Below are 25,226 nucleotides of genomic sequence, written 5' to 3' on the forward strand. Positions count from 1 at the left end.
ATATGTTTATACAGGTAGTTAGTATTTCTACAGTATAGGATATACTGCAAATAGAAAGCTTCTGTATATTTTATACTAGTAGTGCTTTTCCAATATATTTGAAAATCCTACCCAAATATTTGTGGAACCCAATCTCATATTGAAAGAATTTAATTCTTCAGTATTCTGATTAGTAATCAGTCTTCAGATTACCCTGCAATATTGAAATTTTAAGGACTGGAGATTACACTCCTAACCCTTAAAGGGCAGAGCCCTTATCCTCGAGTCTCCATGATTAGGAAACTCTGTTTTAATTTTGTAAGGGGGTCACAGCAAATAAGTTGGGTGAGATATATATAAATATATGTCTTTCCTTTCCATACTATATATAATTATACAGTAGCCAGTATATTGCAATATAGTGCATACTGCAAATAGAAAACTACAGTATACAGTAACTATTTCTAGCATATCTTGGGTATCCTCATGTGAGCTTATGCTGCAGCCACTCTTACTTTGAAAGAAGTGTTTCTTCGTTAAGCTGACTGAGAAATCAGTCTTCCGTACCCCACAGTATTTAGTATGAAAGGGACAGTGAAGTATACACTTCCCTATCCCTAGGGGTTAGAAAACCCCTTTTTCAGTTGGAATTCCTTCGAAAAGGAAATTCCTATCACTTCATAGTGAGGGGAGGTACCAGCATTTGCTTGCAAGGGATACACAAGTATGTGTCTCCTACTATCCCTTTATAGCTTGCTATCCTAAGCTATTCTGTTAAGATATGACTTTTGATTTATTGGTTATCAGTGAGATAATCAATCGTATACAGTAGGTCCTCGGGTTACGACGGTCCCGACTTACGCGGTTTCGCCGTTACGAACGCGCCCCATAAAAATATAAAAATAATATTAAGCGTCGTTCCGTCTTACACCGTTAGCGTCGTAAGCGACGTAAACAATTGCGAACTAGTTTCTAGCGCGCGGTGGATGAATACGCTTTGCGGTGGTTGTGGGCGAGGAAGACGGCGTCGCTCAGTTCCACTCATACGCCATTTTTGGTTGTGATTGCCTGTTCTTTCTCTCACGTGTTTGATCGTTTTGTTGAACTTTTTGCCCTTCATTATGGCTCCAAAGTGCAAGGCAGATTCTTCTGATGGTAGTGCATCGAAGAAAAGGAAGGCCATCACCATGGAAGTGAAATTAGACATTATTAAGCGGTCTAAAAACGGTGAAACGCCAACGAACATTGGCCGATCGCTTGGCCTTAGCCGTTCGACCGTGGCTACTATCCTTAAAGATAAGGAGCGCATTGTTGAACACGTAAAAGGATCTGCTCCAATGAAAGCAACAGTGATAACGAAACAGCGTAGTGGTTTAATTATCGAAATGGAAAGGTTATTAGTGCTTTGGTTGGAAGATCAAAATCAACGGCGTATTCCAGTGAGCTTAATGGTTATTCAAGAGAAGGCTAAAAGGTTGTTTGAAGCGTTGAAAAAAGAAAGGGGGGGAGAAAGTGAAAGTGAAGAGTTTTCGGCTAGTAGGGGTTGGTTTATGCGATTTAAGGCTCGGGCCAATTACCATAATCTTAAAGTGCAAGGTGAAGCTGCTAGTGGGGATGAGAAAGCAGCAAGTGAATTTCCTAAAGCATTGGCTGAGATAATTAGGGAGGGGGGTTATTCTGTTGCCCTGAGTAAGGAAACCGATTTGGAGATGGAGGTTGATGATGTTACGGAGCTGCTAGAATCTCATGGAGAGGAGTTATCTGCTGGGGACTTGATACAACTGGAGAAGCAGATCATAGAGGAAGAGGAAGAAGCCCCCACCCCAGACCCTAAGGCTTTCACAAGGCAGGGCTTGTCAAAAGGTTTTGCCGAGATACATCAAGCATTGGCAACTTTCGAGGCTCAAGATCCCAACATGGACAGGTTCACCAGGGTTTCCAGAGGTGTCATGGACTTACTGCAGTGTTATAAGGAGATTTTGGATGAGAAGAGGATCCTCTCTGTCCAGTCTAACCTGGAGCGGTATTTTAAGAAAGTAGAGAGAACTGCACCCTTCCTCTCCACAATAAACCAGTCTCTCCGTCCCTTACAACATCCCTTCCAGTGTGCAAGCCAACCATAGGAATAAGGTAAGGAATTGTTCTCTTTTTTTTTTTATTGATATTAACTTTAATTCATGTGGTAAGGAATTGTTTTCTTTTTTTTATTGATATTTACTTTAATTCATGTGGTAAGGAATTGTTCTTCTTTTTTTATTGATATTTACTTTAATTCATGTGGTAAGGAATTGTTTTCTTTTTTTTTATTGATATTTACTTTAATTCATGTGGTAAGGAATTTTCTTTTTTTATTGATATTTACTATAATTCATGTGGTAAGGAATTGTTTTCTTTTTTTTTATTGATATTTACTTTAATTCATGTGGTAAGGAATTGTTTTCTTTTTTTATTGATATTTACTTTAATTCATGTGGTAAGGAATTGTTTTCTTTTTTTATTGATATTTACTTTAATTCATGTGGTAAGGAATTGTTTTCTCTTTTTCTAATATTGTTTTTATGTCATTTGATACATTTTATTATAGTACAGTATACAGTAATACTTTACAGTACAGTACAGTACGTATATTTATGGTGTTCCGACTTACACGGAAATTCGGGTTACACCGCGTCTTAAGAACGGATCAGCGTCGTAACCCGAGGACCCCCGTGTACTCATTTTGTTTTCCTTTCTTTACAGGAGAAATGCCAGATGTCATGTGTTGCAGTCTTCTGCAAAACTAAGAGTAAGTGATTTTACGGACATAATACATGCAGGTTTCATGCGCCCTGCAATATTATTTCCGAACACCTGCAGTATTGGAACCCGTAGGCCTGCAAAGTATGTCGGGCCCTATTATCCGAAGGTTTCAAGAATCCCAAGTCGGTGGAGACTAGGGATGCAGCTCGTTTCAAACTACGCAGCTGGGTGAGAGGCTTTCAGAAAATCTCTCTGGGACCTTACCTGCCTAATGACAAGATGCGTAGGTTACTATTTCCAACAGCGAGTAAGGAAATACGTAGTGGTAACCCAGACACGAGGTACATTTCCCGATGGCCAGATAACCTTCGGGAAGGAGGGCAAAAAGCGCCCACGGGAAGAAGGGGAGAATGTCGGGTTGGAATTGTCTCCGTCACAACTGGCTCATGAGCCAACGACATCGATATCTCCGCCTTCTATCCCTCTTTTAGATAGAATGAACCAGTTATGGGCCCAAGTCAAGAATCTAGTAGAAAATTTGTGCAAACAAGAGCACAAAGCAGGAAGCGAAAAGCAAGGTAGAGCTTGGTAAAGCTCCACTTGTCGCTCCTAAAGGGTCGTACAAAAGACTCGTAGATCAAGACCTTCTGACATGCTCCACAACCAATCCCTGGAGGTTTGCGGAGCTAATGCCGATTTTGAACGGCAAACTCTACATCTCGGAGAAGATGGGTGCTGTTCCTTTGGACAAAATCCAGTTCTGGCCAAGCTTTGACGCTTTCCCGAACTGTTTCATTAGACGGAAGGATGAACCAACATCAGAAAAAGGAACGGAATCAAAGGAGGTTATGATTCTCGACAATGATAAAGCACAGGCTATCCTATCAAGCTGCATAGAAAAGGCGGGTTACTCGGTGTCAAAGGTATCCACAACGGGTAACAAGCACTCTTCCTTCCTTGCTCCTGCTTCAATTTCATTCCCCTTTACGGAGAAGGCTTTCAGATATGTCACTGAGGCAATAGAGACAGGTAAACCGTGTCCTACACTCAAAGAGTGCGAGCCTCTGTCACTAGTATTTCCCAGACAGGAGAAGAACTGGAAGGAGGCCCCTTTCACCTTTTCAGTAGGAAGACTTGAGGCTGATATCGCCAGTCGACAACTTAAGGAAAGTCTTCCAAAATTATCTGAGTTTCTCTTACAGGGCGAACAAGAAACAAAGGAGAGACTTGCAGCCTCCTTATCTCTACAGAACTACATAAGAGTTCTGTTCGGCTCATCAAGATACCCCAGACATGCTTAAGGTTTTAGCCAAAATTCATATGGCTACTTTGGTAAAAGACCTTTATGCCTTTATAAAGGCTAGAAGATCATGTAGGGAGTTTGTGTTAGCTAACGCAACAGCGAAACACGATACAAGAAAGCTAATATCTTCCAACATCTGGGGTAAAGACCTCTTTCCTGACGAGGTAGTCAAGGAAGCAATTAAGAACGCCTCTACGGAGAAGGTAGGACTTCTCCAAAAGTGGGGCATCCTTTCAAAAAGAGAATCTTCTAAGGTTGTCGGTCCCCAACCTGAAAGGAAGATGGAGAGGTCTGGACATCCATTTCGAGTGGTTCAACAACGATCCACAGTTGTAGTGACCGAGACATCACAGACAGATGGTCGAAAAAAAGATTCCTACTGATCAGTCGAAGCATAGGAATGCTTCAAGTAGGAGGGAGATTCCTTTAGGATCGCTGGACCTTCGATCCTTGGGTCCATGGCCTAATCAAGATGGGACTAAGTTGAGAGGTGGAGATATCTCTACCACCATTTCCTCTACTCCTCCGATTATCCAAAACCCTCCTGGAGGAGTTTACCTGAGAGCTCTAGAGCATACAGGTGGTAAGGAAACTTTAGTCCACCGAATTCCAGGGAAGGCCGTTGTGTGTTTACGAGAAGGACTCAAGAAAATTCAGAGTCATTCAGGACTTATCGCCACTCAACAAGTCCAAATGAAACAACGAGTCCAGGAGGTTTATCCTCCTGAACATAAGGACCCTGCTGCAGAAAAGGGTGCCTGTAGTCTTACCAGACCTTAATGTCGTCTATCAGCAGCTTCCAGTCAATCACCCTTTCCCCTCCTATCTAAGATTCAGGTTACACAAAGTAACGCACTTCCTAGGGAAGATACTCGTCAGACTAGACAGAGTCCTAGCTGCCTTCATGAAATTGGCAGACACAATCATGCAATATTTAAGCCTAAGAAAGGTTCAGGCAACATTGTTCCTGGACAAGAGACTGGGGTGGGCAGCACCTAAGGTGGCTGGTCTATGAACATCCGAAGAAATGATCCGGTCCCCGGAACATCGTGGATGAAAGATAAATTTCAGATTCCCAAAACGAGAACTGGGAGGAACCCTGTTCTCTCTCCAGTTCGCAATAAAGGTAGGCCCTGTGCTAAGAGCACGGTGGCAAGATGCGCTGGGATCCTGGAAAAAACAAGCATCAAACGCTCGAAGAGGCCTAAAAAGACAGATAGCGGTCCTTCCTTAATCGCTTCCCTAACAAAGGTCAAAGCCCGAAAATCCCAAGACCATGTTGGTCCAGTCATGAGTAGGAAAACTCTCCAAGCAGATCAGATTGTCTACAGCTGATCTGGGACTCCGAAGCGATAACGAGACGCTGCAATCAACGATGCTAGGAAACGTCTAATACAGTTTAAGTGTAGTTAGCCATCCCTTACCTAAAGGGATGGCACCTGTCAGCAGTTCACATACAACCAATCCGCAATGTGATAGTGGATGCTCTACTCAGGCTCAGGCCGATAGAGTTAGAATGGTCCACGGACGCAGACCTATTCTCTCCCAGATGGGAACAAGTCCCCGAACTGCAATCCGACCTCTTCATTACAAGCGCTGTCAAGGAACTACCTTGATATGTAGCCCCATACGAGGATCCTCTAATTTAAATGATAAACATCTTGTCTCTGAAATGGAAGGGATAGACTTAGGATTTCCAGTTCATCCCGTCCAATTACCTGCTGAGAGTCCTCAACATGCTGAGATCCTTCCAGGCGGGACAACTCCAGAAGGTTCAGAGATTAGTTGCCTTCAATTTATTATAGAGAACCCAAACCCTTCATTGCATGATTTTCTTGCCCTAGTGGTTAAGAAAAGATTTGGGATCTCAAAAGGCAATATAGAATTCTTAGAGGAGTACAAGTCTAAGTCAACTAGAAGACAATATGAGTCATCATGGAAAAAGTGGGTTGCTTTCGTAAAAGCAAAAGGACCGAGAGGGATTTCAATGAACTTCTGCATGTCCTTCTTTATCCATCTTCATAACCAGGGTTTGGCGGCCAACACGATAACTACGTGCAAGTCAGCCTTGACTAGACCTCTTTTATATGCCTTTCAAGTAGACTTGGCGAACGAGATCTTTAATAAGATCCCGAAGGCATGTGCGAGGCTTAGGCCTGCTGCACCTCCAAAGCCCATCTTTTGGTCTTTGGACAAAGTCCTACATTATGCCTCATCCTTGAACAATGAAGATTGTTCGCTTAAGGATCTAACCCAAAAGGTTATTTTTCTGTTCTCTATAGCCTCAGGGGCTAGAGTTAGTGAAATAGTGGCCCTCTCTAGGGATGAGGGCCACATTCAGTTCTAAAAACAGGAGAACTGAATCTCTTCCCTGATCCATCCTTTCTCGCTAAGAATGAGCTACCCACCAAAAGGTGGGGTCCCTGGAGAATCTGCCCTCTGAAGGAAGATGTCTCTCTATGTCCGGTAGAGTGTCTAAAGGTCTACCTTCGTAGAACTTCAGACTTCAGGGGAGGACAGCTCTTTAAAGGAGAAACCTCTGGGTCAAATTTATACCTAAAACAACTGAGGGCGAAGCTCACCTACTTTATTAGTAGAGCGGATCCTGACAGTACTCCCGCAGGTCATGATCCGAGAAAGATTGCTTCACCACTGATCTTCTTTCAGTATATGGACTTTGATCGCCTTCGTTCATACACTGGATGGAAATCATCCAGAGTGTTTTACAAACACTGTGCGAAACAGGTACATGAACTGAAACACTATGAGTGGCGGCAGGTAGCGTATTAAAACCTGCCCCCTAATTACTGTTATAGACAGTCAATGGTTTGGTCTTCAAATGTACTCGCACATATACTGGGTGAGAATCATCCACAGTGTTCTACAAACACTATGCTAATCAAGTCCATGATCTGAAGCAGTATGTGGTGACGTCGGGTAGAATACTTAACCCGCCGTCTAATTCTACGATGAAAAGCTAATTGACTGGGACTGTTAATTAAAGGGAGAAGAGGTCATCCCTCTTAGGGTGTGACCTCCTTTGATCAAGTGTTACCATTGTGACACTGGCTCTGTTCAAAATCCCAAGTGTTGAATTATATAGATGGCACTAGTGCCGGTGTACGTAGTACACAGTGCCGATAAAAGTAACCAGTACAGGTATTTTGAAGAGAATTTGTCTTTAATTCTCTTCAATCTGAGAGTGGCACTCATCATTTCTTGCTTCCCAAGAAAGAAAGATAATCTCTGTACAGGTTACATGTATAGTTCCGTTATCATGCTACATTCATTTTACTTACTAGTAAACGTCTATTAGAATGTAATTGCGTCCTAACTCGCCCGACAATTGCATGTTTATAGTCCAGAGTATGTACTTTTATATATTTGTATGCTCACAAACAATGGAATTAAGAAACACTGTTAAGTATTTAGTAATTTTCACAAACTACGAGACGGTTTGTTCATCTGGTGTATTCTTATGTTTGTCCATACAATGTATGCTTACCTTGAGACCCCCCTTTCTACCGTCTAGAATGACTCTTCCCTGTAGGGGGCCAGGAAGCACTAACATCGGAGATGATTAGTGATAATGACGGATAACGGTAACGTCATTTGTCTCGATTGATCCAAATGATCATAGAAAGGTTGTCCCAAGGTTAAGGCACAGATACATTAATGCTCTGGTATACTTCCATCAGGACGACATGGCCTGAGCCCAAAAAACGGAATTTGAGCGAAGCGAAAAATCTATTTTTGGGTGAGATCGCCATGTCGTCCTGATGGACTCACCCTTCTTTCTTAAAAAAAGAGATCTTCACAGTTCCCTCCCTGACATACTGTATCTGTAGCTCCACGCTCAATGCTACAAGGAATGTCCGCCATCCTGGGAATGGCGCTGGGGTGGTTGTCAATAGTAGTACGGGAACGGGGGTAATCTTGTTACGGCCCCCTTCTATTCTTTTGCCACGTCCCCCCTCGAAGCGTTAATGCTGTTTGGGGTAGAGATTGCTATGTGACGTGTCAATAATGCGTCCTCTGATATACGCGATATCCTTGAGAAAATTTAAGGATATTCGCTCCAAGAGTTAGAATTCTGGGACCCGAAGGGTAATTCTCTGGGAATATCACTGTAGTATATAATACATATCCTTTAGAAGCTACCTTAGGAACTTCCATCAGGACGACATGGCGATCTCACCCAAAAACTAATTTTTCGCTTCGCTCAAAATCCGTTTTTTTCATCTATCTAATGCTCTTGATCTTCCATATAATTTGTATTACTATATAATCCTATGGCATATCCCAATATTTTCTTCTTGTCAGGTTTAAATTGTTTTTATAGCTTTAAAAAGTATTTTAGCTCTTAGCCTTGATAATATTCATGCACAATTAAAGCAATTTGCTTGTTCTATACAAGGCTTTTCTCCAGTTTGTTTAAATCATGAACTTGTCCTTACTTTGGGAAAATACTGCTTTATTTCATCCCAAGGAAGAGTGTTCAATTTAATCTTTCCACATTTCATTCTATTGTACTTTATCATTAACTTTCACCACTATTAATTGCAATTACATATATTTCATTTTATTTTTCTTCTAAACAGCAAATGTCATTTTCCTTGCTCCGTAATGGAGTCCATTACCAATTGTATTTTGCCTGATTTCCTTTGTATAATGAAGTAATAATCCTCTTATTAGCTTTGTAAAACAGGGATTGTACAGTAAATAAAACCCCACTGGGTTACATGCTCACAAAGTATTATTTTTATGGTCACAAGTTGAAAAGGCTTTAACTAGTGATATCCTTTTCTGGGCTAGAAGTTCAAATTTTCATTTTATGTAAAACTGACCACAAGTTCATTTTCAATCATCATTGATAGTAGTGTTATTCAACTGTTATGTGTATCTACCATTTGCATAAGGGTCTACTTCTGGAAGGTTGCCATATATCATAACTTATTAACTTTAATTCCAGGGGAGCATCACCAGAGGACAGATGGTAATTGACCATATTGACATTATGAAAAAGCCATCAAACCTTATTGTGTTAACAGAGGTTAACATTCCACTTTACCAGCGATATTTACGCCAAGCTTTCGGAGGAAAGTTTTAAGTTGTGATTGTTTGACTTGATTATTGTATGCAGTTATGACACACTAGGTAGAATACACATGAATAGTTTTTTTAATTTTTTTATACATATATAAAACGAACTTGTTAATATCACAAGATTACTCCTAAGGCTAAAGACAATCCAGTATTCTCATGTGCATACTATACAGTTGATTTAGAGTATTTAATTCTAGAACTGGAGATTGTTTAAATTATTTATAGTTGAGGTATTAAAACAGGAACTAGGGAAACAATGATAATTTGTATTAATGTATACAATTGATGTAAGAAAATGTTTGTTTTTGTACAATTAATGTAACATTCCTTCCTGGGTTCATATCTGTGATATCACAGGAATTACCATTTTAAAGTACAATTAAATAACAATCATTCGTTAGGTTTGTATATTGTGTCATATATCATTCAAGAAACCATCTTTTTAAACCTGAAAATGTCTCATTGTGTGGCAGCTTTTTTTTTAATGAGGTTTAAGTCATTATAATGTCGACCCACAAAGTGCAAAACTAGAACGTAGTAGATTTTATAGAACACTGTTATTCAGTGCAACAATATAGTTTCTTAACTATAATAGCTTAATTAGTGAATACAATTATTTCCATGACAATTGCAAATGCAGGAGATATTAAAGACTTCCATGAAACGTATTAGGAAATCTGCTGTTGTTGTGCGGAAAATTCATGCAGTCGAGATTACTGTACTGGTATTATAAAGTATGACGCTGTAGAAATTCAAAATGACTTAGATGTGATTAAGTAGTGCCATATTAAAAACCTTTATGTTTAAGTTTTTATAATGTCTTTTGCTCTTAAATTTTACAAGTTTTAAATTTAATAAAATGTACTTTAAGTTGAATCAGTGAAATAATGCTGATAGCATTATTGTGGATTAATTAATTTATGTTACTAATAATAACAGTCATTGTTATTATTTTAAAGTTTATTGGTCAATATTCTGTGAAGGTTTAGATGAAATAATCTTTCATATGAAATATAATATTGTCATTGCTAGGAATTTGAATTGATTCTATTAACAATGACAGTGTATGCTACTTTTGGTGAAGAGGAAATGTGCACTCTCTTATGCATAAGTTGCAGTGGTACTTAAAAGCTGGAATTACACACGGGTCTCTTAAAATGTTATAAACTAACAAATGTGAACCAATAATCTTTATTGCTTCTTTTGTATTGAATATACAGTATTTACTTTAGTTCAAATTGTTTTCTTGTCTTGAATAGATTAATCATCACTCAGGGACACTATTGTGGCCATGTTGACATGATATTTTATAGTTGTTTTTACAGTATGTAAAGCATTTTTCTTGAGGTATGAACGTTTATCTGTTCCTATGATATTACAAACATTTGCTTTTTTCCAGGAATATTATTTTTCCAAAGCTTTTTTGGTTTTTAGTTTGACAATAAGGTACTGTAATACAGGATTTAGTAAGAAACACATGTTCTCTTGACCGCATACTAAGCGTTTTTTTTGGGCTACCCGACAGTCAACATTGCCTCCTCTGTTTACAATGTTGGTTGTAGAACTCGAATTTGGGTAAGAAACTATTCTTTTCTTGAGATTACGTGTACTCATACCTTACGTGTATAGTATGTGCATTTCTTTATTTTTTAGGTAAGCAAGGACATAAAGAGCAAGTGATTTTGTCTCTGCTTTAACAGGGAGGTTTAACCTCCACTTCCTGCTCTCCTCTTTTGGTAAGTCGAGCTGAATTTTGATGAAATCTCTCTCTAAACCCATTAATATGCCAATTTTTTTCATGTACTTGCCTGTTATTTAGCTTCTTTTGAAGTCCCTTCACATTTCCAATATATATGGAAGTTTTATCTGGTACTTAGGGGGTACCTGGAGAATCTTCTGTTCAGGGGCAATGGATTCATCTACTGACCCCTCCTGGCATATCTTGGTTCCTGCTTTGCCAGTTGACTCCTGCTGTTACATTTGGTGCTTTCATACTGCAGGGACTCCTAGCTTTCCTTACTTGACAATAAAAACAGAGCAAGAGACCTTTTGGAAAAAAAGAGATGAAATGCCATCTTACTCTTAAGAACCACTTTCTATTCAGACTTGCAAAAATTTTTTTAGTTTTCTCTGGTACCCTGTAATACCTGGAGAACCCTCTATCTGGGGCCAGTGGCTTCATTTAATCCCTCTCTTTGATATCTTGGTTCCCCCTTTGGCATGAGACTCCTGTTGCTACTTCTGGTGCTTTCATACTGCAGTGACTCATGGATTTACTTCAACATTGATGTCCTTTTATATACAGGAAGAGCTGCCCAAGAGGCCTTATAGGAGTAAGATGAAATGCCCTCATGTTTCAGCACATCTCGTTTGATGAGTTTTGCCAGATTCATCAGGACTAAGACGTGTATCAATATCATCTGCCATAAAATGAATTGAATATGGGATTTAGGCATTAAGCCAAGCACTGGGGCATCAAAGGCCATTCAGCGCTATATAACGAAAATCATTCAATCATATCTGTACACTCACACCATTTAGTATCATTTTAACCTTTAATACAAATCGTAACACTTTCATACAATAAAATCTAGATGTGAAATAAATAGGGATTAAAAGGGTAAAATAAATAAATTAATTAATAAAATCAATTATAGCTCGTAATATAACCCAATACTTTGTATAAATTTTCTCAAGTTCAGGGTATTACAGTTTTCCCCCAGTATATCTCTTAACGGTTTGTCCTGGAGTAAATGTGTCCTCCTCTGGAGATTAAAAACAGGACAATCGACTAAAATATGTTTAACATCCATTGTCACTTGACAGGTATTACAAAGAGGGGCCTGTCTCCCTTCCCCACTCTTCATTAAATAATTGTGTGTTGCATGTGTATGGCCAATACGCAGCCTAGTTAAAATAATGGTATCCCTTCTACTTGTAGAATTACAAGATGACCATTTATCCACCAATGGGTGGATTTGTTTCAATTTTGTATTGGTGGTCAGTTCAGACCATCGAGCTTGCCACTTATTTTTACAGTAAAGATGAATCTCACTTTTAAGATCTTTGTAAGGAATACTCAAGGGGGATGGATTACTTAGCCCTGAAGCTTCCTTTGCTGCCTTATCTACTAGTTCATTCCCATCCACCCCAACATGGGCAGGGACCCAACAGAAGTGAACACTGATACTCTTCCTAGATTGCAGAAGTACTAACCAGTCCTGCACCTCTTGTACTAGATGATGGCCTGGCATAATTTGTTTTAATGAGAGTAAAACACTATTGGAATCCGTAAAAATTGTATAAAAACTATTTTGGTTGCCATTTTTAAAAATATGTTGGACTGCGAGAATTATTGCGTACAGCTCAGCAGTAAAAATTGAACAAGAGTATGGGAGTTTCCTTCTAATAACAATATCCCCCACCACAGCTGCACTTCCAACTCCTGCAGCCGATTTGGAGCCATCTGTAAAAACATGTTTCCCATGATGTTGAGCAGCATGATTTAAAAACTCACTTTTCATTACCCTACTAGGTAAGGTATTTTTCCCTCCTGCCGTAAGACATACTTTAACAGGTGGATTACACCAAGGAGGAGACTTGGGATATCCTACCTCTGCTATCTGTGCTGTTAACAAGCCTACTTCTCTAGCATCATTTTTCAGCTGTACTTCCAAAGGCTTAGGCACTCTAGATCTGTTAGGAGCCCGATCTAAAGGCGCCCTAACATATTTACAGTTAGGATTGTTTCTCACAGCAAGGGACCTAGCTAAAATCCTCAAACTCAACTCCTCTCTGCGAATGGAAAGGGGAGGTATGCCAGAATCAACATAGAGACTGTCAATGGGAGATGTTCTGTAAGCACCTGTGCAGATGCGAAGCCCAGCATTGTGAACAATATCAAGTTTTCCAAGTAAAGTCTTTGTAGCTGACCCATATATTTGGCATGCATAGTCTAACTTGCTCAGACACAAAGATGTATAAATTCTAAGCAAAGTTGTTCTGTCAGCACCCCAATCAAAATGCGATATCACTTTCAGAATGTTCAGTGACTTCTTAACCCTGATAGATAGGTCATTTATATGGGGACCAAATGTCATTTTCTTGTCGAAAATGACTCCAAGAAACTTGACACTATCCTCATATGGCAAAATACAATCATTCAAGAAAAAGGTGGGGATCTCTTCCCTTTTACGAGTACGAGTAAAGCGAATGGCTTTGGTCTTCTGAGGAGAAAACATGAATCCGCGAGAATTTGCCTATGCGGAAGCAGCATTTATTGCAATTTGAAGATTTTGGCATGCTTGTAGTGCAGATGATCCACTACAATAAATTGCAAAGTCATCGACAAATAGTGATCCTTGTATGCCAGGAGGTATGTGACTAATGAGACTATTAATTGCAACAGCAAACAAGGTCACACTCAATACGTTGCCTTGGGGGACACCTTCTTCTTGCATGTAGGATGAAGATAGTTCTGACCCTACTCTCACTTTAATGGAGCGGTTTGATAAAAATTCTTCAATAAAAGAGAACATATGTCCTCCTATACCCCACGAGGCCAATTGCTTTAAAATACCACCCCTCCAGGTGGTGTCATATGCCTTTTAGAGGTCAAAAAAGACACCCACCACCTGGTTTTGGTTAGAAAAAGCATTTGAAATTTCCCTTGATAACATCAGCAAAGGGTCTAGAGTACTTCGGTTCTTCCTAAAACCAAACTGTCTGTTAGATAAAAGATTTTTTGATTCTAGATACCACACAAGTCTGTTGTTGATCATTCTCTCAAATAGTTTGCATATGCAACTGGTCAAGGATATGGGCCTATAACTAGATGGCAGTTCTGGGTCTTTACCAGACTTGTGGCCTGGAATTACAATTGAAGTATGCCAGGAATCAGGAGATGTATGGGAAGCCCATAGACCATTAAAGGTTTCTAATAAAAATTCCTTGGTATCCACTGGAAGATGTGATATCATTTCATACCGGATGCCATCCTCACCTGGGGCAGTTAAAGAAGAGCTGGAGATAGCATTTTGCATCTCCTCCATACTAAAAGGCAGGTTAAAAGCTTCAGTATTTGAAGAAGCAGGAGGAACAACAGATGTTGATGCTCTAATTTGTTGAAATGCTGGGGAATAGTTGTCAGCACTTGATACATGAGCAAAGTGCTTAGCAAGAACCTCTGCTACATCTTTGGGGTCAGATACATATATCTTATTTTCCCTTAATATTGGTAGAGGCTTAGGGACGAATTTACCTTGAAGTTTTCTAATCTTGTCCCATATTTCCTTTGAAGGAGTTTTGGTATCAATATTAGATATATATTTCTTCCAAGATGCTCTCTTTGCTTATTAAAAATTCTTTTTTGTTTGGCACAGGCTCTGAGATATGCTATTCTATCTGCTAAATAGTTTGTCCTCAAGTATCTTCTGAAGCAAGTTCGGGTCACTTTTCTTGCGTTGGCACATTCTTTACTCCACCAAGGAACTACAGAGCGATGAGGTAAACCGCATGTTTTAGGTATAAACTTGCTAGCATTATCATCAATAATATTTTCAAGATGTTGATAGGCATGCACTGGAGATGTAAATTCATCATATTCTTTATCAGTGTGTGAACAGTTTTCATAAGCTGCCCAGTCTGCCTCATCTATCTTCCATTTTGGTGGACACTGAGAGGGAAGATTATGGACATAATTTAACATTATTGGCCAATGGTCACTGCCATGTAGGTGTTCATTTACTGACCAAAGGTAGTCCAATCGAATGGATGAGGAACAGATTGACAAATCAATGGCTGATGTAGAGTTGTGGAATACATCATACCTAGTTGGAGAACCATCATTCATTAGTATAACATCATTGTTGTCGATTAATTCTTCAACAAGATTACCCCATCTATCGCACACATTTCCACCCCATAAAGTATGCTTTGCATTAAAATCACCCATTAAAATAAAAGGGGCAGGAAGCTGATTGATCAAGTCTTGGAGGTCAGAAAGTCTAAGCCTTCTTGGATTACCAGCATGATCTAAGAGGAAAAGTTCTAAGGATGGTTCAATATATAGCGAGCATAAAGTAATTTTTTTCCCGATATGAGTTCTAACTGCACATGCCTGTAGTGGTGTATTGAGTGGGATTGTTTCAAACTTTACAGATTTGTGAATAATAAAACCTGTACCACCTTGAGCTCTTGCAGCTTGCAAAGGAGGGGATCTACAAAAATGATAATTGAGTCCAGGATTAAATGGTTTGTCACTGATCTTGGTTTCCTGTAGGCAAATTACCTTCGTGTCTGAGTCCCTGGTTAAAGTTTTTATTTGCTCAATGCTAGTACTTAGACCTCTGCAATTCCACTGGATGATAGACATTATCTTTTGTTATTATTTTTTTTTGTCTCATTTGTCTTTTGGGACTTTTCAGATGAAGCCATGTAAGGCCTGGAGATGGAAGGCTTTACTAGGCCACCACTCTTCTTTTCTTTCTTTCTAGGATCTTTATAAGAGTCAACCTTAGGATCATGAGCAGTAGGGCACTTACCTGACTTAGATGAAGGTGAGGATGATGGGGACCTTTTCCTCTTTGGAAGATCTTGTTTTCCAATCTCCATCAAATCAGGTAGAGATTCTGCCTGAGACAATACATTTAAGGTGGTGGAAGCCACATTGGCTTCCTTGGAGGATTGTGCTAGAACTTCAACAGTTCGAGCACTTAACCCAGAAGGCTGGGCTACTACCTCTAGGGGAGGTGCTCCTATCGGTGACAATACTTTTGGTGTGTTGGACACCATATTGACCTCTTTGGAGGTTTGTGCTCTGGCTTTTATAGCCCGAGCACTTGACCCAGATGGCTGGGCTACTACCACTAAGGGAGATGCACCTGACGGGCCAGGTGCTGCCACTGGTCCCCCTGTGGTAGTAAGGGGTAGTGGATTATAATCTTTTGTTGGCATCTTAACCGCACGAGCAAAATTAAGTTGCCGATTGAGTAAATGCTTTGCATAACCTACACTTATATGTTCAGCATTTGCTTTCAAGATTGCAGCTTCTTCATTCTTGTATTCTCTGCATCTTTTATCATTTGGTTTATGATTATCTTCACAGTTTGCACAGGTTGTATCTCTGTTGCATTGGCCATGTTCTAACAAAGAACAGTTAATACAGATCTTCGTATTATTGCAGTACCGGGAAGGGTGACCGTACTTGAAACAATTAAAGCATTGTAAAGGCCTAGGTTTATATTCTCGAACACGTACTCTTTCATTCTCAATAATTATATGATCTGGTATAACAGGGGTTTCAAATGTTAAAACTACCATGCTTGTTTGAGGGATCTTACTTACTTTCCAAACATTAGCAGGGCACATGTCCAGAATTTCTGGTTCTGAGAATTCATATAGATCTTTATCAAAAACTACTCCTTTACCATAGCTGAAGCTCATATGTGGTTTAATATCCTTAATAGGATCAATTTCTGCAATCTTCATGCCACAAAGCATGTGAGCTTGAGTATCTGATTTTGCATTAATCAAAACAGATTGCTTACCGTATCTACTAATATCCTTACTTTTAATTAAACCAACTTTTTTTTGTATAAATTTACTAATCTTATAATAGTTATAATTATCTATCTTTCCGGATGCAATTATCCATGTTGGGGGCTTGGGGGTTCTTACTTCTGGAAGTCTATGCTCTATTTCTTTTTCCATCCATTCTTCTGGTTTATATACCTCTAGGTGTCTTGGTGCTTTATCACATAAAGCCCCAGAAATCAAACAATTGTCAATTTTTATGCTCTCTAAATTTTTATTTGCTTCTAAAGCAATCTCAAAACTTGAAAATGATACCCAAGCTTCCCAAAAGCCTTTACTACCATTAAGCTCCATTAAAATTTCTTTGATTGCTCCAAATCTACAGAAGGCTTCATGAATTATGTCATAGCTACAACCAATTGGTATGTTTTTTAAGTGGAGAATTTTCAGATTTTTTGTTGGATCTGGTAATGAGCCAGAACCAGAGAGTAAAGTATTACGGTTATTACAAGCATCATTTTCCACCAGTGCCGATAAATTGTCTTTAACAACACTGGTCAAAGAAGTATTGTTGGAGGAATCCTTTTTATTGCCGAGGTTGTCAACAGAGCTTTCCCTATTTAAACAAGCAGAAGTCGTCAACGGTGTCTGGGGTTCGCCATTTGATCCAGGGGTACGGGGAATATTAAGTTTACTCATTAATTATTTTTTCAGGGGGAGGGAAGGGGTCATAATAACAATGAAAAAAAAAACAATGGAAAAAAATATAGTTTAAGGGAGAGAAAAAATTAAGACTGTCTGAAATTCCAAAGAAGACACCGTTAGCCTTTCCTGGAATTAATTTCTCCACCAATGACACCTGTGAAAGCTGCTTACCAAATGTCCACTCCCTACCCTACCACAAAGGGATGGTACCACTATGATTAGAGTGGCTCAAGTGTATGCCAAACCCGCTTGATGAGACTGAGAGCATTTCAAGAATACAATCATCCCCACTCTAATCATAGTGGCAGGCAAACCGGACAGAATGCCGAGAGAGTCCTATCTCTATAAAATCGCCAACCCCTGGAATCCGAAGGCCAAATTTCCTAAGAGATAGTTCCGCGTGCCAGTATGGGAATACTGACACTCCTAGGTGTCCAAACATTTTCGGGCAGTTGGCAAGACCACCACAGCTCCCACAATTGATTTTGAAATAAAAACCGATCATGGATACAATGTCCCCTCTAAATAACCTGGACAGTGAAATGGGTAAAAGAGTTTTGACAGCAAGGTTGGAGACAGCTGATAATTATGAAGGAGGAATAAGCAATAAGAGGTAATAGAAAAAGAATGAGAGAAATTTAGAGTCAAACTGAGGAAAAGAAATTCCCCAGTTTGAGAGCCCTCTTGCCCGTCACAAGCCTTCAGCACGGGAATGATATGCCGTGCTGAAGCCCAATGACTTCATCAAGGCATTCTCTCGTTAAGAGGGATCTGCCATAAAAGAGCAGTCTATTAATGGTTATAGAATGATACAAAATCAGAATCCACGGAAAAATGTTAAACAAAATCGCCCTGGTTATTTATGGAATGCAGTCGATATGGCAGTAGTCGCATCAGAAAAACTTACGATATACAGTAGTGTAATTCACATAAGAAAAAGTTCTTTACCAACATTGACCTCTCTCTTGTGTTTGCTCAGTAGACAAATCTAGTTCTCCTTTTCTGGAGTATATTTATATGTTACCTTTTGTAATTGACTTATATAATTTCACAAGAGATTAAGGCAAAAACTGTGGGAAATTTGCCCCGTCGTTTGAAAGAAGTGAAAAACCCCTAGTATCATAAATGCCTAAACCTAGCATCAAAATTATACCACCTGTAAATTACTTAACAAAAAGACTCAATTATATGGACAATGAGAGATTAGATAGTGGCTAGAGATCCTTAAAAAGGGGTAAAAGTTTTCTGAAAATGAAAAGTTACGGCAGACCCAAAGGTTCTTATTGGCCAAAGGTATAGGCATTTCTAGTTTTTCACACGGTTGCCTATCGTAATAGTCATTGGATTCCAATTTTAGAAAGGGAAACCATTGTCATAAAATTTTTTACTTGTTTATCTACTGCCATTATTTTTTTTTACTTTAATTTATTTATTTACCCATTTTACCTTCAATTTTATTTGTCAAAGTGGGCCACCTCATGTGTAAATGACTTTTCTCAATAGTAATGATATAACAATTAAAATCACATTCGATAAATTGTTCTGTAATGATTGCATTACAGAATACCGCCGAATCCTATGATTAGAATCTAAGAAATGGCTGATTCTCAAAAGGAAGTCCTTTTCAAATGGGAAAATCATAAAACAGAGATCAGAAATGAATCTCTGAATCTTTTTCCGTTTGGCTCCAAGTACAGTATTTTCTTCAGTCGTGTGTACTGTTGGTAATGCTTCATTATGTTGAGTTCCTAAACTTCATGAAAAGGACTTTTAATGTTTCATTGGAGCACAGTTGTCCAATACAATTACAAAGGAGGGATGAAATACCCAAATCCCTTAACCCTTTTACCCCCGGGGTATTTGGAAATTTCCAACCCTTAACCCCCAGGGGGTTATTTTTTTCCAAGCACATTTTGCAGTATATTTTTTTTAAATTGCTCTAACAGCCTTAATTTTTGTCATAGAGGTCAGGTTGATCTCATTCTTTTGGAAAATGCCTGAATTTTCTCAAAAAATTATCAAAATCTATGAAAAACTATTTTTTATAGCATTTTTTTGCAAGGACGTACCGGTACGTCCATGGGGGTAAAGGGGTGGCTTTTGTGAAACGTATCAGTACGTCCTTTGGGGGTAAAAGGGTTAATACTACAAGAATTATACACCATAACTTCATACATAAATGGCTGTAAATGGCTCTCCAAGTATTTCTGGAATGGTGTAATACTCATCATTCATAGCTTCCCATATTTTCTACCTTGGCACTCTGTTAAATGCCTTTTCAAGATCCAAAAAGGCAATATATTTATCTTTATTAAAATCCTAACTCTTCATAAAAATAATTTTCAGAGTAAATATCATGTCGTTAGTACCTCTCCCAGATCTGAAGCCATTCTGTCACTCCCCTAGTTCATGTTCTACACATCCTCTCAATCTTCTTTCAAGTATTCCTTCTTGCACTTTAAATGTATGTGACATAATAGAAATTCCTCTGTAATTTGAACAACGCATATAAAAATAGTAAATGTAGAGTCAAGACTCATCTTAAAAACAATGACTGGTTTGACGTTAAATCAGGTGTTAGGCATGGAAACGTTTTGTCACCACTTTTGTTCATACTTTTCATTGACAAATGCTTAAGAGCAAAAAATCATAGAAATGAAAACATTATAGATCTTCTATATGCTGACAATCACACAATTGTAGCCGAGACTGAAGACTTACAGAACAGAATGACTTGAGAGATTGGAATACAATCTTAGAGGAGCAAGGCATGAAAATAAGTAAAGAAAAATCAGAAATCACAATTCTGACAAGAATTCCTCACAATGTTAACATCTCGTTAGAAGGTCAGGCTTTGCAAGTGTGCAAACTTCCCATAGCTAGAGAAATGTTTAACAACAAAACTGACCCACAACTAGAAATAACTCATAGAATTACTAAGTTCAACAACACCTTGCATTTGCTTTATCCCCTCATGAAAGACAGAAACATCACAATAAAAGTCAAAATGATAATATACACCTCTATCTTAAACCCAGTACTTATATATGGACATGATCATGGACCCAAACAACCAAGACCAGAAGCCAGATTAAAGCTGCAGATATGAGAGTCTAGAGATGAATCAAGTGGAAGTAGGTAGTATGCACTATCGACCTGCCAAACCTTTACCAGAGGTAAGGCACTGCCATCATGGCTGATGTTTTTTTGCCAAAATGGTAATGAACTCTCATTCTATGGTAACTTATACGAATTGACAGTCTGACTACGTTTTGAGATTTAATGACATCTTGCCCCAATATCGTTATAGTGTAAGGTTTAATTCAAGTTGCAAATTTTCTTTTATTCAGGACCTAAAGGCATGGATTGAAGGGGCAGGATCATCAGGTGTAATATACTTTAGTCTAGACTTGGTTACAAAAGGGGACAATTTGCCAATATTGTACAGAAATATGTTCATTGAAGCCTTTACGAAATTAGATCGAAGAATTATTTGGAAATACAATACAAACTTCGAAGGAATTCCCGAAAATGTCATGATCAACAACTGGCTCCCACAACACGATATTCTAAATAAGTGTTCAACCATTTTTATCATTCAACAGAGTTCACTCTTTAGAATGGAAAACTCTACTTTATCATAAATCAGTTCACAGTTTTGAATAGAAAGTCAGGATTAATTACGAAAATTTCGTGTTGACATTACTAAAAAAAAATCTAATCCCTGGCTCTCATTCCTGTCATTTTCAGGCCATCCAATTGTTAAAGTATTCATAACTCACGGAGGTCTTCTCAGTCTGCAAGAAGTCTTGTATGATGGGACTCGTATGCTTGTACTATCCCTTTTGGGAGACCAACCTACAAATGGTGCAAGTGATGTCGTTAACCCTTTTACCCCCAAAGGACGTACTGGTACGTTTCACAAAAGCCATCCCTTTACCCCCATGGACGTACCGGTACGTCCTTGCAAAAAAATGCTATAAAAATTCTTTTTTCATATTTTTTGAAAATTTTTTGAGAAAATTCAGGCATTTTCCAAGAGAATGAGACCAACCAGACCTCTCTATGACAAAAATTAAGGCTGTTAGAGCAATTTAAAAAATATATACTCCAAAATGTGCTGTGAAAAAAATAACCCCTTGGGGGTTAAGGGTTGGAAATTTCCAAATACCCCGGGGGTAAAAGGGTTAATAGATGAGGCCTCTCTCCTAATCACATGGATTTATCTGAAGATCTATCCAATCATACGTTCTCTAATGGAGATTATGAGCATTCCAGTGCGACTTTCTTCGTTTCATCTCACATTTCTTGGTCTTTGTATCACACTTCTTATTCACATATTGTATCTTATTATTTTGCTTGTCCCTTAGTGACTGCTACCATCATGTGTTTTAAAATGCAATGTACTTACTACGATTCCTATAATCTATTATGGATATCGATAAGAAAATCTATTACATACAAAAACATAAGTACTATTTAAGGACTTGGATAACCATAGAGACAATTTTCATGAAATTTTATTCTACTTAAAAAAAAAAGCAACATTTAGGAATTATGGACAAATATTAACACAGATGGAATCAGAAAGCACTAGTTTTTTCCAGAGATTAGATTCTCTGTTCAAATGTTTCCTTATAGATAAATTTTTTTAATAATTTAATTTGTCAAACTTTCAAAATCAAGCTTGTGAAATATACTGTAGCTGACTTTTAAGTCTGGGTAGACTTCACATTTTATAGAGCTAAAGTATGTTTCATAAATTTTTAATTTTGCATATATAAAGAAAATGTAGAGCAGACATCAATGTTATACCGAGACCAGTTGAGTACTCCCGTAGACTGGGCAGTGTTCTGGACAGAGTGTGTCATACGTCACGGAGGAGTCCACAAGTTGAGGTCTCCTACTGCAAGTCTGTCTTGTGTGCAACTACTCTTTCTAAATATCTTGGTAGTGTTCTTCCTCTCTGTCATTTTTCTTCTGTTTATTGTCAAGTGCATCTTCAAGAAAACTCTTGAGCATTATTCTGACTTAAAGATTATGAAGAAAAAATCTGAATAAAATATCATCCCAATCTATTTTCATTCATAATCAAAACAAACATTCATCATTTCAAATGCGTTAACTTTAGTTTGAGCAGGATACGGCCAATGAAGAATTAGCGCAGATCTGGCAGCCAATATGGCAGCCTCTCTCCACTCAAGCACCTGGTGGACAGGCTCTGGCCTGCCCAGGTTTAAAGGGTTCAAAGCCACTCATGAATTGCAGAGGCAAGGGACAGACACTGCCCTGTCGAGCAAGACAATACCCTTGAGACTGACCATACACCCATATGATCAGCGCCCAAGGACCCCTCTTCACTCAAGCTCGGACACATGAGGGCTAGACCATGGCTTCTGATGACTCGGCTGACAGACCTATAGGGACTCCCAAACACCCCATCCTTACCTCACAAGGACGGTGAGGCTACAGCGACCAAAGGAACTAACGAGTCTGAGAGAGACTCTAACACCAGTCTGGCATTCACCAGTCAGGGATGTTACCACATCAGCCAACACAACCCATTGTAACTCCGGCTGCTATCATGTTCAGGTGTGTGTTGTGCATACCCCTTTCAATTTTCTTCCATAAGTTTATCTTATCTATTATTTCATTATGAGTGCAAAGTAAGTATGTGTTATGAAGACTTCTCCGGCTGGGGATGGCCCTCATTGTGGAACATATATGAGCCATTTAGACGTCAAAACTTATCCTTTAAGTTCGGCATGAAGAGTACATTGGTGCATGTCCGTGTTTCCTAGTTGTGTCAGGAGTGGTCGTCCTCCCAATGCGAGAAACCAAAAGGTAGAAGAAAAAGAAATCTGGAGAGGATTGTTCTCATTTCATGGCTTCAGCTTCGAAAGTGAGTAAACTGTTTAAATCCAAAATTCTACTTCCTGTTTCTTCTTGTGGCATCCTTACCCCCAGCTGTTGAGCGTTCTCCTACTGATGTTTGCCGCTCACTGGCTGAGAAGTGCCTTGTTGCAGCATTGCCTTCATCTCACGACTTGGCTTCTTACGATACGGTTTGCATAACTGATGAAGAGTTGAGCAGCGAGTTTTCTGGTTATTTGCCCCATGAATTGCCTGTACAGTCAACGAAGGCCTCGCCTGAGGACCCACACTCGCCACTACGTTTGCTAACACCGGCGAGGAGGCTTGCGCTTCACCTAACGCCTCGTGCTTCTTGTATTCCTTACACATTTGAACATCAGGATTCTATGAAGTCAAAAGGTAGATAACGGTGATTGACAAGATCAATATAGCAATGCATTCACCAAGATCATGCGACAGCAGCAATTATCATTATTGTTTTTACATGACTCGGCTCTGAGAAAATGGAAGCAGATCACGATGTAAGGTGGCAGCAGTCAATCACGAGTCAAGAATCCTCCACCAACCATGGGTGACTAGTCTGTGATATGGCCATCCCCTTTTATTCCTATATAATACTTTTGTAGATGTAGTCACCATTCAAACTGCTAGTATGCCTAGCAACAAGGGAGTGAGGACCTCTAGTCTAGCAGGTCCGCAAATACAATAGCCAGAAAGCTAATCCGACCCTAGACCTATTATTCCTCCAGGCCCTAGACCATGCTTGAAGCATCAGGAGCATTGAGGTTCAAATTTCCTCATAATTTACATTATCATATACCAATACTACTTGGGAGCTACAAATAATTTAAAAATTTCTAATAAAGATTACTACACTTTCAATATTTATCTTTTTTTAATTACATTACCCTTTATGTTTTAAAGATTATACAATTACATGATTTACTTTAGGATAATTTAGTTAGCAAGACTAGATTTATAAAATATAAGGAAGTGTTTATGTTTAAGGTGTTTAGGTAAATATACTGTACACATTCACACTTTACAACCAACTTAAAAATTATTCTAAGGATGGGGACTGATTTTAAAACTTTTCACATGGCACATACATTTTAGATTATAATGTCTTCTCATTGGGAATTTTTTCATAGATTATGCATTAAAATGTATATATGTATATGTATATGTATATATATATATATATGTATATATATATATGTATATATATATATATATATATATATATATATATATATATATATAATGTGTGGGTGTGTGTGTGTGTGTGTGCATATATATACTGGTATCTATTCAAATGTGTATCTTTCATGCGTGAGTGTATCTGAAAATGTATAACTGTCATGAAATCAAAACTTTATTCCTACAGGCATGTGTATTCCTTTCTCTCCTGTGCAAGAAAAGCCAATGTTTCCTTGCAGCGGATCTCCCTCCTCCTGAAAGGTCCTACAAGGTCTTCGTGAGCCTTCCTGTTAGCAGCAAGGGCCACAGAAATGCCTTCGTGCCTTTAGTCGAGGCCCTTGCAGATCGAGGCCATAAAGTAAGCGGCAAACATTTTTACTGTTAAATAGAAATGTAAAAATTCCGAGGTATAATCAGGAATACAGGAGGAATTTTACCAAGTGTTTTACGTACATTGGATCGCATAAGTGTCGACGCAAAGGGAGTCTGCTGCATACCGGAGAGAGAGAAAAAAAAAAAATCACACAAGTGCTGGTGTTGTGGGAGGGAAGGGTTGGTATGCCTGGCTGTGGGTGTCTCGGAAGGACCAAATCACTGGGCTAATGTAGTTATGATGAGAATTTAACAGTCAACACACTATGTATTATGGAAAATGCAAGGGGCTATCGATAGTCGTACTTCTATGGCACCTCCCAACATCAGGCTTACCAACATGGGGTAAGTCACACTAATATTTCAGTGACTTTTATAGTGTGGTTCAAAATGTTTCACACAAATTGTGCACCGA

At 38.8% G+C, this 25,226-nt stretch overlaps 2 protein-coding genes across 2 annotated transcripts in view; one reads left to right on the plus strand and one right to left on the minus strand.

Annotated features, from left to right (window-relative positions):
• Positions 1-10,364, plus strand: part of LOC137629643 (nucleoside hydrolase-like) — a 58,695-nt gene extending 48,331 nt beyond the window's left edge. Inside the window, exon 8 of the mRNA XM_068361163.1 lies at positions 8,994-10,364. Coding sequence (XP_068217264.1) covers positions 8,994-9,131 — 138 coding nt within the window. The 3' untranslated portion in view covers positions 9,132-10,364. The remainder of the gene's footprint in view (positions 1-8,993) is intronic.
• Positions 1-25,226, minus strand: part of LOC137629307 (uncharacterized) — a 211,968-nt gene that overhangs the window by 148,377 nt on the left and 38,365 nt on the right. The window lies entirely within an intron of this gene.

This window comes from Palaemon carinicauda, chromosome 37 (genome assembly GCF_036898095.1).
Source record: "Palaemon carinicauda isolate YSFRI2023 chromosome 37, ASM3689809v2, whole genome shotgun sequence".
Lineage (NCBI taxonomy): Eukaryota > Metazoa > Arthropoda > Malacostraca > Decapoda > Palaemonidae > Palaemon > Palaemon carinicauda.